This window comes from Perca flavescens, chromosome 17 (assembly GCF_004354835.1).
Source record: "Perca flavescens isolate YP-PL-M2 chromosome 17, PFLA_1.0, whole genome shotgun sequence".
Taxonomy (NCBI): Eukaryota; Metazoa; Chordata; class Actinopteri; order Perciformes; family Percidae; genus Perca; species Perca flavescens.
In genome coordinates this window covers 23,941,256-23,958,499 of record NC_041347.1, presented here as the reverse complement: position 1 = coordinate 23,958,499, position 17,244 = coordinate 23,941,256, and the positions used below count along the sequence as shown (strand labels likewise).

General features: G+C 41.0%; 1 protein-coding gene across 1 annotated transcript in view; it reads right to left on the bottom strand.

Moving 5' to 3' along the window:
• Positions 1–970: 970 nt before the first annotated feature.
• arid5b (AT-rich interaction domain 5B) overlaps positions 971–17,244 on the bottom strand; it is a 71,552-nt gene continuing 55,278 nt past the window's right edge. The window contains exons 7-10 of the mRNA XM_028603738.1: positions 13,510–13,562; positions 12,348–12,445; positions 4,275–4,485; positions 971–4,053 (exon numbers count right to left, since the gene is read on the bottom strand). Of these exons, the coding sequence (XP_028459539.1) occupies positions 2,038–4,053; positions 4,275–4,485; positions 12,348–12,445; positions 13,510–13,562 (2,378 nt within the window). The 3' untranslated portion in view covers positions 971–2,037. The remainder of the gene's footprint in view (positions 4,054–4,274; positions 4,486–12,347; positions 12,446–13,509; positions 13,563–17,244) is intronic.

Here is a 17,244-nt window from a genome sequence, read left to right as displayed (position 1 = left end):
TGATCATGGGGACCTTGAAACAGAGCAAACAAGGACACAGCTAGATTGTGTAACCGACCTTTATACTGTTTTTATACTATTTACAGATTATAACAGTTTATATGATAACAACCACGCGGTACTATCTACAGTGCTATTTACACAGAAAATAAGACAACAGAGAGGGGTTGTCATGAATTGATCCCGTATGAATGTTCTGTACAGGAGCCAGCACTAATGCCAGTTTTACCTACACATAGCAATGTACAGTACTTAATCAGAAATGTATGTCTTTATCTAAGTATTCAGTAAAACCTTACATATAAACGTTTACAGCTTTTTTTCTTCTTCTTTTGAAACACCAGACATGTTTGACTGTGAATTTCAACTATCCTGGATTGTAATTATAGTGGTTGTAAAAGCCAGAGCAGGTGTTGGTCTTTCCACCTCAAGCTATGGAGCATGGTTGGCATACTTTATGGAGTCTGGTACCTTTTCATCACTGCTAGAAAACGCATAGAGCACACATGCCCTGCGGATGACAGACACCAGACCTGTGTCAATATCAACTATCAGTAAATCTTTTCAGGTTCTTCTATAATTGACTGCCTGACACGGTTAAGCTAAGTAAATAGTCATTTAAGTACAACTACTAACCATCAGGTTAAAGCATAACTGTTTAAATTATTTAAAAAAAACTTTATATTTTGTGCCTTACCTATCAAGTCTGGTGTCTGAAAGCCAGGTGTGCCATATCATTTTTTGTATGAGTGTCTGTGTGCTGCATTTCAGACAAGAGTGACAGTAATATTGATATTTCTACCCTGCTACAGAAGATAGACCTTAACAACTGTAGTGCTAACTCTAATCCAAGACTGCGAAAGGCACAGATATTTGCAAAGCAATAATATCTTAAGTGACAACATTCCTAACAAATCATACAGTGAGTCTTTTCAGCATGTTGAATAAAAAGAGTCTGTTCACCAAAAAAAAAAAAAAAAAAAAAAAAAAGCTTTTCAAGTCAAGAACAAAAAGATGAAATGCTGAGTTCTTGTGGTGAGCATTCCACAGCAGACGGCTGCTTCATTATGCTGGTCCTACAGAAAAAAAAAACCAAGATGCTACAGTCTACTCATCACAAGGGGTTTTGGGATCAAATTACTTTCAATTTAGAAAGTAAAAATTAAAACGGCTTTTCATTAACTAACTAAAAAACATTTGTGATTCGTCAACAGATTGAACATGACAACTGCTTATGTTGCTTATGATCTGGACTGAAATATTTAACAAATCAAAACCTGAACTGAGTAAAACGTGAGTCAACAGTACATGTTATACACAGCACCTCTGTATGTTATGATAAAACACTTTCATGTTATTCAGCACCGCAGTAAGTGTTAATGTCCATGCCAAGGAGTCCAGGTGAATTTACTGTGGCACAAACTGGCAACAGCTTTCAGCGTGGAGACATGTAAACAGATCCAACACCACTGGCTGCCTAAAGTGTAATAATGCACTAAACAGCTGTGAAAAACATTGTTTGCGATGGTGAACGCACCTCTAGTTAAACAAAGAATTTCATAAACATTGTCATGTTACTTGTAGTGTTTTTAAGCAAAAAAGTTTAGCCCTCAGACGCAGTAAACAAATGGCTTTTCCCTGTTGCCCTCCACTTTTCACACATTCAGAGCAACAACCTGACTCATGGTGACTGAGAGCGGCAAACTGATTTGTGAGCACATACACAGGAGCATTGTGCAAATAAGGATACAACAACAACAACAACAACAACAACAACAACAAAAAGATACAGTAAGTGGTGATAAAAATAAAGAACAGTGCAAAGTATATAAACAAATGCATACACAAATAAAAAAGAAAATGGAATTTTCAGTCTGCCTAAATGATGAGTTTATCAGTCAAAGCCAAAGTTTTTTTCAGTGTTTATTTTCGACTGAGCCACAATCCCCGAGCAAGAGAGACCGAAAAACAAAGAGAAGCTGAAAAAGTTTCTAAGGATAAAGAAGGAGAGGGAGAAATATAATCCTCCTCTCTCCCTCACAGTCTGGTGCTGGGGTGTACCGAGGACAGCTGAGGTGGTGGGAGGGTGGAGAGAGGGTACAGGTGGTGCAGCAGGTCCCCGTACAGTGCTGCCCCGCCCGGGTGCCTGTAGAAGGGGTGTGGGCTGGGGCTGGCCAGCAGCTGCCTGTGGAACATCATGGAGTGAAAGGCTAACGGGGGCATGAGGGGAGACACTGCTGACTGGCTCTTCAGGTACTGCAGACCCGGGTGCTGCTGGAGCCCGTCTCCTGGGGAGACCAGGCTGCCGGGTGGGTACATGGCAGTGTAGAGGGGTGAGGCGTGGTGTGGGGGGTAGGTAGTTGTTGGGTGGCCCTCAGGAAGATGGTTGTTGAGGTGAACGCCGTGGGCCGGCTCAGCTGGTTTTAGCTCTTCTGGGTCGCTGCGTCGAATTGCGCCAGCAGGGTGGATTGGTGTCACCACACGGACTTTCCTTTCTGGGACTTCCTCGCTATCGGCTTCCACGAGGCTTCGCTTACTGGGTCGAATTGGGCTGGTGAGGGACGAATCTTTTGAAGCTTTTGGGCTGGGAAATGGCTGGGATAACTCTGCAGGGCTCTGTTTGGGGGGAGAGATGGTCATAGGAGGAACTCTGCACGCCTTAGGGTGGGAATCCAAACCCTGGTGCATGATGGGATATGGGAGACTGCAGAAAGAGGGCTTGGAGAAGGAGGAGACCCTCTGAGAGAGAGGTTTAGAGATTGTAAAGTCCCTGGGCTCATCGTCTGCCTCTCTCCTCTCTCGGTGTATTTGAGTCCTGTCACTGTAGTGAGATCTGTAGGCCAAGCCCTCCTGTTCCAGGCCGCTACAGACAAAGCCATGGCTGCCTTCATGGTCCCTTGTGTAGCGCTCTCTTTGATCTCCGTTAGGGAAGCCGACCATCCTCTCCTGGCTCAGGCAGTTCTCAGTTTGCCTGTACAGACTGTGGAGGTGAGGGGAGGAGTAGCAGTCACCTGTGTAGCTCCGGGTCTGAGCAGCTGGGCCCTGGAGTAGCGTCTCCCCGCCTTTTTCCGCACCATCCTGGGCAAGGGTTCGGGGGAGATAGGGCTGCCACGGTGGATTGACTTGAGGCTGGAGGTGATGGCTCGTCCGGCAGCGGTAAGTCTCTGAGAGCTCCCCAGCAGCGCTCCTCTCTGATGGGCCACTGGCGGTTTGTTGGTGAGGTTTGCTGCTCTGGGCATGCTGGATGACTGATGGCCTGAATATGGGCGCTACCTCTGGGATGTTGTCTGACACACACTCGTGCCCCTGTCCTACCACCTCCTCCTCACCCTTTCTCTTCTCCTTCTCCCTGTCAGCCACTGCTATGACAGGGAGAGAGGAAGTCGCTGTGGGAGGTGGAGGCTGAAGAGAAGGAGAAGTAAAGGAGAAAGGGTTGGATTCACACACTTGAGAGAGGAGCTTCTTTTTGGCTAAAGGAGACATGACCCCCTGGCTGGCTTTGCAGTAGGCAGCCGTCTGCGTGGGGCCCTGAATGGACTCCTTCTTAATGATCCCATAGTCTTCTTTCTCTGTGAAGGATTCTGTGCTCAAGTCTATACACTGCATGTCTGCCTGCTTACACATTGGTAAGACTTTCCCCACTCTCCCACCATGACCTTCTATGGAGTCTTTGACCCTGGAGGAGGGCTCGGGCAGAGCAACATGTCCAGCAGATTTGTTCTGATCCCAACGGTAAGGCAGGAAGGGGTTTTTAGGAATGAAATGCCCTTCAGTTTGCTGTTCAGAGGAGAGTTTTGCTTGGAGGGCCTCGCTGATTTGCCTCCATTCAGGCTGGGGACCGGGCCCTGTGTAGAGGGGTAGACCAGCATGTGGGGCTCTGCAGTCTGGCTCTTTGGGGCAGAGCAAAGATGGCTGCTCCACTGCCAAGGACTCCTCTTTCTTTAGGGTAAGATGTAACTCTTCCTCCTCTATTACAATGGGTTCATCTCTCAGAGATACCTCCTGTTTAATGGCTGTGGACAGCTCATGATTCTCCTCTTTCCCATCGGAGTCCTGCATGCAGATAAATGATAGTTGTTAAGAAAAGAAATAAGAAGAAATAAGACACTCCTATATTTTCTTAAAATATATTATTTGGCAATGTCAAAGACAACATGAATTCAGAGCAGAGGGTGAAGCATTGATGATAAAGCACAGGGAGATTAAAATTAAATTGAATTTTGAGTGAGAAGGAATCCTGATGCGGCAGCCGTTGGGAGAAGTCTGTGACTGACCTGTGATTGTTCTTGGCCTTTCACCGTCTCCTCTCTGTCCTTTTTACTCCCCAGCTTGGGATTGTTGGGGCCTTTGAATTTCTTGGCCCCGACTCCTTTGGCTTTGGCTCCTGAAGCCTTCTCTTGGCTGCCCTCCTGCTTCTTGGGTTTGGTCAAGGGGAGGGGTTTGTCATGCTCGCCTTTAACATGCCTCTCATAGGGAAGGAGGAGCCTGAGGAAGAATGCAGGCAAAGAAATGCAGATGAGTTTGTGGTATGATCATGTTATGTCTACTACTATTACTAGTCTATGTTTTGGTTCATCACACAAACAAAAAATATTTTTAATCAAACAGCAATTAAAAAAAATACACAAAACTATATATTTGCACACCTAACGTGGAGTTGCATATTCTAAGCAAACCACCTTTCTTTTTTTGGTGTCCATACTAAAAAACTAAAAACTACAACAAACCACATAAGTCTTTGGTTTGGTAATACCAAAAACAGAATGAGCTGCAGCTTTGCCACAGGCATGCAGAGCATCAAATATCTTGCTTTAAAACCGCCTTGTTTTAATATGTGGCAAGCATTAACAATCCTATTGTTATTAATCTAGGTTAGGGGAAATCCAGGTTCAGATGGGTGCTCAGTGTGTGTGTGTGGGTGTGTGTGTGTGTGTGTGTGTGTGTGTGAGAGAGTAACCAGTCATTTCCTGCTGAGACAGATCACATTTGATATTAGTTAAACCTTGGGAGGAAAGAATAGGTGTGTGTGTGTGTGTGTGTGTGTGTGTGTGTGTAAAGCTAATGTGGTTGGGAATGAAAAGGCGAAACATGCCTGGAAGAATTTGAATCAAATGGTTTAAAGGAACCTCATAGCATATAATATCTAATTTAATATACAAATATGATTAATCACAGAAGCCCTTACAGTGGCTACAGTAATAAAATATATCTGCTGGTAACAGTACGCTGTAGTGTTAACACATTGTCCATTTGACATGATTAAATGCATCATAGCTGCATATGCTCCAACTTAATTAAGTCTATACTAAGTGACAAGGATCATCCTGTAGAAAAAACATGAAACTATTTTTGACTTTTGATATTTCTCTTCTGAATACTTCCCATGTCAATTTTCCATTTCTGATGTCATAACTAATGGGAACATTAAGATCTGGATAACATAACAATACCCATGAGTAAAATAATGACATGAAGAAACCAGGGAAACTTTTCTTGACTTTTATTGCTTAGAAAAGAATATGGAAATTGGCACTAGACCAGAAATAAGAAACGTTGTGGAAGAGGAAACCAAGACAACTGTAAAACTACAACCCTCCAAACTTCAACAGGCTCCTCTGAAAATCTCTCCAGCTCCTCTGTCAGGTTTTTAACAATAACAATCCATAAAAGACAGACAGAAACATGACTTTCTCAGTCATGAGAAAAAAATAAGGTCTTCTCGTGTAACGACAAGAGACGGTTGCAGTATTCCTTTTAAGGGACATGGCGGTAAAACAAACAATGAATCAAGAGCTGTTTCGCCTCCTCTTCAAAAGGAAGAAAAAAAGCCTCAGAGAGTTCAAGAGGCTCTGTGGGATTTTTTGTTATTTTTCCTCTGAACAAAAGTGCTGGCAGGGAAAGCAGTGAAACTACATTTCATACAGCTGGTCTGGCACCAGGCCCCAGGCCAAGAAAGGAAATGTACTATTAAATGTGACTTATTGGAAAGACAGAGAGCAAAAGGGTTGTGAAAGAGAAGAAGGGAGGGAAAAAAGAGCAAAAGGAAAAAGAAACAGAGGGAGTGAAAGAGGGGATAATGGCATGTTAATGAAGAGCAAAAATTATTCTGAATGAAGGAACGAAGAATCCTCGAAAACGGAGATAAAAACATGTAATCTTTAAAACAGCAGCATTGGTAATTTATAACAAACAGGGAAGTGGTTCTCAGGCTTTCTATAATTAGGCATTATAGCACAGAAAGGGCAGGTACATTAAATGTTTCACCGTTATAAAACTGTGGATTGGATTTCTTCAGGCTTGTAAATGTGTGTTCATTATGCACCAATGTCCAGCTGTCCTATTAGTGATCAAAGGGCTACAAAAGTGGCATATACAGTTTATATTTATATTATATACAGTATACCAGGGTGCACTATTGACTATCACAATGATCTGTGGGAAAGACGACGGCTGCCTTGACCTGGGTCAACTTTATGGAATGTCAATATGGGGTGGGGGTTGTGTGTCACAGGCCCGGATAATGTAAGAGCTGAGCCCGGGAAATTACTGGAGCCTTAAATAGTTCCAAATGGAAAGGCTAAGATGCTTTGTTGGTCAAGAAACAAACTTTGTTACGCTTAATAAATATAAGCTGATTTACCAAAACTGTAGCTCATAAAAACATTAACATTATAATTAACGTTATTTCTATAAGTAGGTCTGTCAATTCCAAAAATGGCAGAATAAGCTAAATAAGCAAATAAGGTTCAAGCTACAGGGCACATCCCCCCCCTCCATTCTTAACACCATGTTTGAAAAAGTGTAAAATGATAATAGAGCCCTCAGTGTGAAAGACTGGAGTAATTTCAAGAAGTGTATATATAACTTAGTCATGATCATGTAATATAGCACTCATAATACAATAGCACTTATATAAGTAGCAATTTCCTCCAAGGAAGGGTTGAGCTTGGCAGCCACTGCATTAGTTGAAAGAAAGCCAGGTGTAGTTAATATTTAGAACCACTAGGGGGCGTATGCTGCACTGAGAGATTCCAGGAAGGAATTTCATTAAGGCAGGAGAGGCAACATTTTTATGAGGTCAATAAATACTTAACTTCCTCTCATGCCAATTTATCACCCAGCTTTTGTTTAAGCAGCCGTTTTACATGTTGATAACAAGCAAGTAAAATATGTAGTGAGGAGAATAAACGTTGAATAGGCACAGATAGAAGAAGTAATTAAGTTAAACGATATTGCTTAATACATATTATATACAACTATATATATAAATATATATAATGGATCATATCTGTGTGATCTTTCTGAAGTTCAATATCAGTGTAAAAGCACCACATCAAACCACAACTGTCAACTAAGCATGTTTGTGCCTTTGAAATAATGGATTGCTCACAAAGCACCTCCCCCCCAAAAACACAACTTGGCAAAAACAAGGTGACTTTACCAGCAATGTGCTGCTCTCATCTGAGTTTTGTGTTACAGGAACCAGCCTTGTGCTAGAAATGCCTAAGTCACCATATAAGTGAGAAAAAGCCTGCGGGCTGTTCCATTTCAACAGTTTCCCTCCCATCCATGCTGAAATTAATTTTAACTGGTGTTGTGTTAAGATCACAAGAGCTTCGTGCGTAAAAAAAAAAAAAAAAAAAAAAAAAAAGGAAAATAAACTATTCAAAGAGCTGGTGGACAAGTCCTGGAGGCTGTAGAAAGATTTGGAGGAACGGAAATGACTTACTTTTACAAGTCAACAAGGAAAAGAGAATAACATAAAAAAGATAAAATAAAAACTTTATTGAATCTAAATGCAGTGATTAAGCATCATCACAGCAATGAGAAAACAACTACTGCTGTGGAGAAAGAGAGAGACAAGATGCCAGCAGAGGGATAAACAGACATTGTAGCAGCTCCCTCTGCTTTGGATTCATGCCTCAAAGCCCCTCTTTTGTCTCGAAGCCAAACCACTTGAGGTGACCCTCATTCATGCAGTTAAAACAGGAGGGCAGCACAGGAATGTATGAAAAACTTAAGTCCTTTGTCAAGTCTGAAAATACCAGATTTAAAATGACCTCTACTGTTCCCCCGGGGTTTGCTCTCATTAGCTGCTGCTGCTGCTGCAGCTTGCAGTAAATGTTCGCCATAGCAGGTGTGTGAGCCAAGAGTGCTAACTGTTCAAAATAAATGTGTGCTATTCTGCATAAAGACACACTCAAGTATTAGTATCCAAAAATATCCAGCATATGTTCCCTCTTGCTGCCCAAAAGTGGACTGAAATCTCGGCAAGAATGTCATTAATTTAATTGGCTACACTGAACTATTAATCTCAGTAGGCTTGAATAGATTCTCGTACAGTCGATTGCCTGTAACACGTCAGTGGCGTAATTTGTGATTTCTCAGTGCCACTAGGGAAACCTTGGACCTTTTGATTAAATTTCACGCATAAAGAAATCATCCAATATTTTGATTTGTTATGTCTGCAAAAAAATTAGTTTTTATCACTGAATGCTCGATGAAGCATTTTGTCTTCTGGAAACCATCTAGCTCTGAGAGGTTAAAATAGCTGCCTGCTATTTTGGTGTAAAGAACATGCAGCTCTTTGGCTGCATTCCCACTGAATCTGAAGTCCAGATTCAGTGGGAGAGTCATGCATATTCAAAGAATTTGACTATGCTTTTGATGCGGACAACATGTTAAGACATTGTTTATAGTGTTAAGGAATGCTGACAGACAATATGAAACCAGGTTCTAATACTGCCACTTCTCTGCATTTTCTCGCTCCTTATTTCATAATACTGAATCAGTTTTGCTCGTTCATTAATATCTGTCACTGTTTTTGTCTCTCTCCCTGCTTCTCTTAGGTTTGGGAATGAAAAGCAGGGAGGACATGAAGGTGATACTCCCTCCCCACCACCTCTAATGGTAATCCCTCTGCTTTAGAACAAGAAACGTTAAAGTAATTGACATCTGAGTTTGAGCTACAGTATTAGACAAGGCAAGCTGGTATAATGCGCCACATTTGATGTATCTGCAATACAGCAAGGACAATGCAGAGAGATGCTGACGAGGGCAAGATACTGAAGATTTAAAATCTCCTGTCTCCTTTTTATTCCCCAAATTTGAACTTCTATTATAATTCTCAGTGTGATGACTGGCTCAAGGTTTCTTAATAATTATTAGCAACACATGTATTTTTATAGCTGGAGAGCAGCTTTAGTGAATGCAACGGAACATTGATACCAGGAGGAATGAATAAATAAAAGGCTAAATCAATAAAACATCAAGTCGGCATGCATCTGTTTTAAAAGAAACACATATCTGCATTCTGCATTTGAGCTGATTTTACAGGCCTTAGACTCCATGTACAGTACATCTGGCAAACATCTAATACTTTAAAGATGAAATGATCTAATCCAAAAACCCTCATCTGCGCTCTCTGCTATTGCCCAAAACCTCAGAGTTTTTAAATAGCAAATTATTCTAAATTGCTTCTCTGTTGCCATGGATACCCCCCCTCCAAAAACCCCTCCCACCCCAATACCAACCCCGTTGTGCAATTACATTAGAGTGCCAAGGCATGGTGAGGTATTAAAATCTGTAACAGGCAGAAATGAACAGAGATAGTGAAATGTGATGTTTCTGTAACAAGAGATCACGTAGGAAACCAAGAAGATTAAATATGTAGGAGCTGTTAAAAGGCGCTGACCTGTATAATGAAGGAAACAGCATGAAGTGCAAGGCAGGGAGTGAGAGAGGGAGGGGTGGTGGGGGGGTACAGAGAAAATGGCACAGCACAGAAGCAAAAGGCAGTCTATTTCAAGGTTATTGATGCCATCTTTTTCATGACCTCATTTTTAATTCAGAGCGCTGGGCCCTGACAGCTAATCTCGGGAAACGGTTTAAATAAATATCATTAAAGCTTCCCTGTAGCTGCAGCAGCAGACCTTGGCTTGGACATTTCTGAATTGATTTTTCCCTGCGCACTAATGAACGGCACTCAGCGACTAAAAAACGGTAACTTTGAAAATTACAATTAGCTGAGGTTATCTCCTGTTCAATTCCAGCCATGTAACTCCATTACTACCAGTGTTTCCCACCTGCTCCTGGCCAGCATGAATATAGTGATTATGCCCCTGGCTCCATCTTTCACAATAACATCTCCTAGGAAACCATTTCATATGATTTTACCATTAGGGCTGTAAAGGGATAAATGTGTATAATTTAAAATGAGAGCTGAATGCTTGTGGATATTCAGTCTTTAACCCAAATAACACAATGACAGCCAAGAATATATACACTTAATTTAAATGAATTATGTCCTGAACTATTGTTTCCTTTCTTCCTACTAGCTTGAGACTTTACATTTCCTGCTCTGTACTTTGGCCCACTGAGACAAATCAGAAGTGATTCTTCTGAGAGAAAAGGAAAACATAAGTGTTGTTTCAGTTTGTACTCTGTACATTCTTCTCTGTGAATTATATTTCTGTAGCACATTGACTAATGATTAAAGGTGGAAACAAAGATGCCTCTGGGGAACAAACACACACTTCAGCGAGCCCACAAACAGCCTCATTCATCATGCGGAGAGAATGGCCGTGTTTGCTGAGTTAATACAATGAAGCTAATTGCCCTCCAAGCAGCCCAAACACAGAGCCTCAGCTAAAATGATTCCCCTGAATGGAAACTTGCTCAGCTTCAGCTGATCTCTCTCTCGCTTTCTCTCTCTCTCTCTCTCTCTCACACACACACACACACACACACACATGCCCCATCACCTCCACCCCTCCCTCTTACACCTTCTCTCTCTGTCAGCCTGATATTCACTGCAGTGTGTGGATATTATTGCTTTGTATTGATTCAGCATTATTTTCTCTCAGCTGCTTCTCGGTGGCTGGAGAAGGAAAGGCCAGCGCAGCAAGCAGTCACACCTCAGCACTTCCCACACCGTTTTGTCCACCCCGCCTACTTCCTACTGTACGACCCTATTTACACCTTATAAACTGATGAACAATATAGCTTTTCACATCTGGATTCAAAGTCATTTCTTGGCAGAGACACATCATACTGATTTCACCGAACAAGGATCAAAGGCATATTCTAGTTTTTGAAAGGCATATGAATTATTATAAATAAGGACCTCCTCCTCTAAAACATATCCCTGGTTGAGGCAGTGAGGAACAAGTATGAATTCAGCGTAAACACTGAAAGCTCCCTCAGCCAAACATTTAGAGGCACATTGTCAACTTGTCTACAAATACAACACACTGAACAATGCACTCTCACACATATGGTTTCACAGATTTCCTGGAAAAGCCTCTCCTGTCGCCACTGCCTGTGCTTGCAAATTCGCTTACAGCATGCAATCTTGACACAATACGAAGTTGCCCAGCTCCCTCATGGCATATTGCTGTATTACTGACAGGTGTGTGTGTGTGTGTGTGTGTGTGTGTGTGTGTGTGTGTGTGTGTGCGTGTGCCTGAGCTCTGCTGATGCATGAAACTCCACCAGCCGGAGGGATGTGGAGAGGGTCGCCGGCCTGGAGGAATGACCCGCCTCATAAGCAACTGCTTATCTCTTGTTGGGAAGATCGTATTTGTTGTTTTTTTAACCTTGGGAAAGTTGGAGTGTGTGCATGTGTGTGTGTGTGTGTGTGCGTGTGTGTGTGTGTGTGTGTGTGTGTGTGCAAGCAGCCCTGCATAATACCCTCACAGCTCCCACAGGATCATATTCATATGCTTGCTTTGGTTTGGTAATACCATCTGAGTGATTAAAATGTGGAGGTTCAAAATGCTGCAGTATCTGACTGAACGATTAGATGAATACATTAAACCGGTGCTTTCATTTTATCTTGCAGTTCTGTGTACTTAGAATGCATATATAGTGGAACGAGTAATTACTGTATATATGTGCATCCATGTAGGTCACTTAATAATTCAAAACTTTGCAGTCCTTTTTGAGCTTTTAAATCTTCTTTAGCCTGCTTGTAAAGCAGCATGGGTGGAGTTTATGGCATAATTGGTTCCATAGTGCTACACAACTAATCAATTAATCCTAAGAAAATAACTGAATCTCATCTCATCATGAATTGATTTAGGTCCATAAGGAAAGCATTTCTTAATCCTATTAGTACTGCATGCCCTAACGATGAGAATATTCTCCACATACTGTATGTGTAACTGCATTGACTTCCCCTGAATAAGATCAATTTCTGTCTTGTAGTGTCCTGATGTTATGAATAAAGCATTGTGAAATCATATTTGATGCAGCTGTGAGGGAGTTTATTCACTTCAGGCGATGCAAACTGTTCCATGTGTGCATGTATAATGTGTCATATATGACTGCCGAGGATGATAACTCACCTCTCGTAGTGTCTCCGTGTACACGTGGCGGCACTTGTGCTGCTGGGGTTCCCACCTAATTCATCATATACATGCTTCCACTGTCTGCGGACTGTGATCTGGAGGGACGGATGAGAAGACAAAGCGATAAGACAAAGAGAAAAAGAGAAAAAGAAAGAAAGGAAAAGGATGACAATGAAACGAATGTAGAGTGAGGAAAATTGAAAAAAATATGAGAGGAAGAAAGAAAGAAAAAAAAAACAAAGAGAAAAACATAAGTGGTTGACATCATTTTGAGGTCTTGGGGAGTTACTGAGTCATGATGTTCCAGTTATTGAATCCTCAACACTCAATTCTCTAACATAATAAGCTCTGTTAACATCATGCAGTCAGTTGTTCCTGCTATAACCCCTTATGCCATAACAGATGATGGGCTACGACACAAAACTCCAAGCTGCTACAGAGCTAACAAAGCCTCAACATGAAACGTGAGATAATCAGCTGCAGATATGAGGGTTTTAAAAGGATATGAGCCCCAATTATATGAGCTGTATCCTGTTTATGGTCTGGTCTGGCCGTCTGTTTGGATGGCATTAAACCAGCTAGCTAATGAAGAAACAGACATGAGCAACACGCTTGACGACTTAACATCAAACATTGACTTCACTTTGGAAACACGTTACACATGAATAGTGAATGAATAAACGGCAGGTGGGGCTGCCAAGTTAAATGCCTCTGCCTCATACATACTCATTTCTGACTAACTTTGGTTGTGTATGTGTGCGCATGAAGTATTTGTGGGTATATGTGTGCATTTCACTTCATCTCCATCATGGGAAAAAATGAGTGATTTGACCAATTTCCTTCTGACCAGTGCACAGCAGAGGAACATGTGTTTTCCACTCCAAGGGGGTTTTGAAACAACGGCATCATTTTTGCTAAATGTGGCTCTGAGCAAGACTTTCTTCTTGGGAAAATAGTGACTGACCTCAAGGGGCAAAAGGAGGGCAGAAAAAGAAAAGACAGGGAAGAAAGAAGGGAGGTGGGTAAGGAGACAGCAAGAGGAGATACTAGAGAAAAAGAGAGCAAGAGAAGGGAAACAGAAAGAGGGGGTGATAGAAGGAAGAAGGAAGAGACATTGACGAAAGAGAAGAAATATATCACCACATATGTGAATACTTACCAACTCATATCCTCCTAGTTTTTGAGCAGCTTGAAACATAGTCCAAAGGTTGACTGTGGGAGAAAGAAGACAAACAAAGCAGTTAGGAACTGAGCTGAAACACATGACGTCACATACAGTCATTACACCAGAGAGAGGAAGATAAATACAGTGCTGAAGGAAGTATTTAGAGCCTTTACTTAAGTAAAAGCAGCGATATCAAAATGTTAAAAAAAACTAAATTACAAGTTAACGTCCTTAATTTAAGGATTACCAGCAAAATGTACTTAAATATCAAAAGTAAAAGTAGTCATTATGCAAAATGGCCCCTTTCAGAGGAAGGACAATAAACCAATGGGGGAGTGGTATGTGCCTAATAAACAAAGTTGATAAGCAGAATGTATAGTACAAAATGATATGTCAGTAGTGCAACTATGATGTGGCACTTGAGTAACGTAGATATATATAAAGACAGACAGACAGACAGACATAATTATTTTGATTTGAACATCTTACAGGAATATAGTAACTACATATTTCTCGGCTGACGAAATGAAAACAGCTTTTTATCATTTCCACACAAAGCAACGACGCACTTCAGCTGAAAGGATGCAAATGAATATTGAGTACTTGTGCAATCACTGCTATGTGATAAAATACAACATATTCTTCATCCTGACAAAGAGATTTGTTCACACTCAGCCACAGCCTGCAGGTATGAATGAAAACCATTACAAGCATCAAACGCTTGGCAATGTGCTCAAACTTCTGTTTGAACTAATGCAAATTCATTTGCATTGATTTCCACATGCAAATACCCCATGACAGGCCATATCAAAATACAAGTCTTGTGTAACATTTTTCTAAAAATACCCATGTAAGCTTTCAGAAAGGCTTCAAATGGCTGTCTATCTTTGAAAGAAAATGTTTCCCACAAACAAAGAAGCACAAGTTCATTGGGTGATTTTTTGTGCCAATGACATTTGTATTTGCTTTCTGTAACATCATTGTTTAACATTTTTATATGAAGGCCTATAAATAAGAAAAGGAGGCCTCGCCTGGGGAGAAATCCATCAAAATTCAATCTGTGCGTACACAAAGCCTTGCATTTGTCAAAATGACATTTTCCTATCTCCGCATTTGACAGCATTGATTTTTTCCTTCCCTCCTCTCTGCTACCGTTGTCAATGCACGGGTGGAATAACAAAGGGAGCTGGGTAGGTTTTTCTGTTTGAACTGAGCACTCTGGCGTATTGTGCTTTCTGACTGTAGGAACAGAAAGATGGTCTGTTTAACTAGCTTGTTATGCATCGACTGTAATTACCACAATAGCACACGGGACTGGGAGGGAACAGAACAGATAAAGGGAATGAGAGAACATGCCTTTTCTTAGATGTCTTGTCATTAGCAATTTCTTTTCTTAATTCCCCTCTATTTGGCAGGGGCAATTATCACTGAGATAAGGATGACAAAACAGGAACACAATGCAGCCTCAATGACACACCGATGGCATGGCAATTAGACAACAAGGCTGAAAGAGGGAGACAAATTGGAACTGATGTTCATAATCACATGCTGATGCCTGCACACACGCACGCACGCACGCACGCACACACACACACACACACACACACACACACACACACACACACACACACACACACACACACACACAGGTTAATCTTGTAGATCAAGGGCATTCAGAATATACAATGTAGCCACAATCATTCCTGTTTTATTCCCCTTAAATCCACTCTCTCTCATTTCTTTCAACGCTTCTAACGGCACCCATACAATTTCAATAGCAGCTGCTGTAGAGCAAAGTCAATATTAACCAAGTGATAAAAAATAGGACAGCAGCTCGCATGAATAAACTGCAGCACAAAACTGTTTTCCTCTCCAACTGTACTGCTCCTCAAATGTAACAGCCAACTATTTTCTGTCATTTCCTGGTGCTAGTGTGCATTCAGCCTCTATGAATAGGTTTCCTGAAGTAATTTAAAATTTTTACATTTTCTTTTAACAAAATACTTATATTAGTCTAGGACTCTTGAATACAGCCATCTTGAAGCATTTTTTTGTAAAATGTATTAAAGCTGATGAGACAATGTAGTAAAAAAATCTGACTCAATTTCATCGCTCAGTCATTTCAGTATTTTTTTAAGCAGAAATAGTAAGAAAAATCTAAATAGTTTAACTGAATATCTTTGGCTTTAAACTGCTCGTTGGACAAAAAAAGACAGTAAAATGTCACCTTGGAAGTTGTGATGGGCAATTTTGTCACTATTTTTGATATTTCATAGACTTAACAAATATCTGATAAACTGAAAGAGAATCAAATGAACGACAGATTATCTATCATCATTTACGTCCATTTCATACATGGAATTATATAAAAAGGTAATATTAGGGGTTTAAAATATGTTATGAGCCATGAATGTTTGGGTTTAATATCTCTCTGCTTGGCTGCAAAGAGTCACAATTGCAGTCTTAAATAAATCAGGTGAGACTCCACAGCTAAGAGATGAATAGGAATATACATAAATAGTCCATATTCAGATGTTTTTGTTTTACAGGTGAATCAAATGGATATTTAAGTGGCACAGCCAACAAAGTATGGGTCAGTCTGGTAAATCATTCAACCATCTGTTGCTTTGTTAAACTCCAGAGAACTTCATAAAAAGATTATTACTCAAACGCAACTACAAGAACATAATTTCAATTTCCATTACAGGAAAGCGAGTTCTTTGATCTTTTAATGCATTTGTAGCGAGTTTAAAAGGAAGAATATGAAAACGGCGCCTGATTACATCTAAGGGTTTGTTGTATTAATTATGACGTGTTTTCCTTTTTTCGCCATTCCTTTTTGTGCTGATGTGTGCTCACTGCCAAGGACAAAGTTTAAACAGCATGATTTCATCATTTAATGAGGGCCTTGCTTATGATGTGTCTGGTTTTGAGATTCAAAGCATGTACTATATGTAAAACAGTTGGCGCGTGGACCTCGACTTTATTCTGAGCGCAAACTGAGAAATGCCAACTTAAAAGTAAAGCATGTTGGGTATGTAATTCTCTCTGTCTTTCTGGCTCACTCTCTCTGTCTCCCTTAACCACAATGACCTATTTAAGCAACAACATGTCGTCAGTCAAGATGATAGGATTGTCAAAATGCCGTGGTGTGGTTAGCAGAGTCAAGGCGACCACAGCTTACCTTCATGTAATAGTTTAGAGTAATGAGTTTTACTGTGCTGTAAACTGTCACTGTTAAATTCCATAGAAGTCTCCCTCCTGCCTCTCGTTAATTTGCTGATGTTGTCGTGCTACGTTGAGTTTCTAGGCTCGTTTGAATGTGATTTCCTCCCTTGAATAAAGACTGAGAAAGAAGTACATTTAAAAACCAGTTTGAGGTGAGAACCCACGTTCCCATGTGTCTTGCATCGAGATGAAACACATAAAACAAACAGCACTGAGAACAGTTTCAAGAGACTAGAGCGCGTCCTTTATGATGTTTACGTGCATGTTTTTCTCCTCTCTGTCCAGTGCACACCGAGTGCAAGCTAAGCATCTGACCTATATTGAAAAATCTTTCATCTTGGGCAGACGTGTGTTGCATACATGTGATGTTCTTTTAACATTGTTAGAGGACGTTCTTGGCCTTCACAGGAAACCCCTTTGACAAGTGTGAGAAGATATTCTCTCCTTATACAAAAGCAAGCCAAAATGAGCTCTGACAGGAAGCCTCCAGAGTCTTTTACT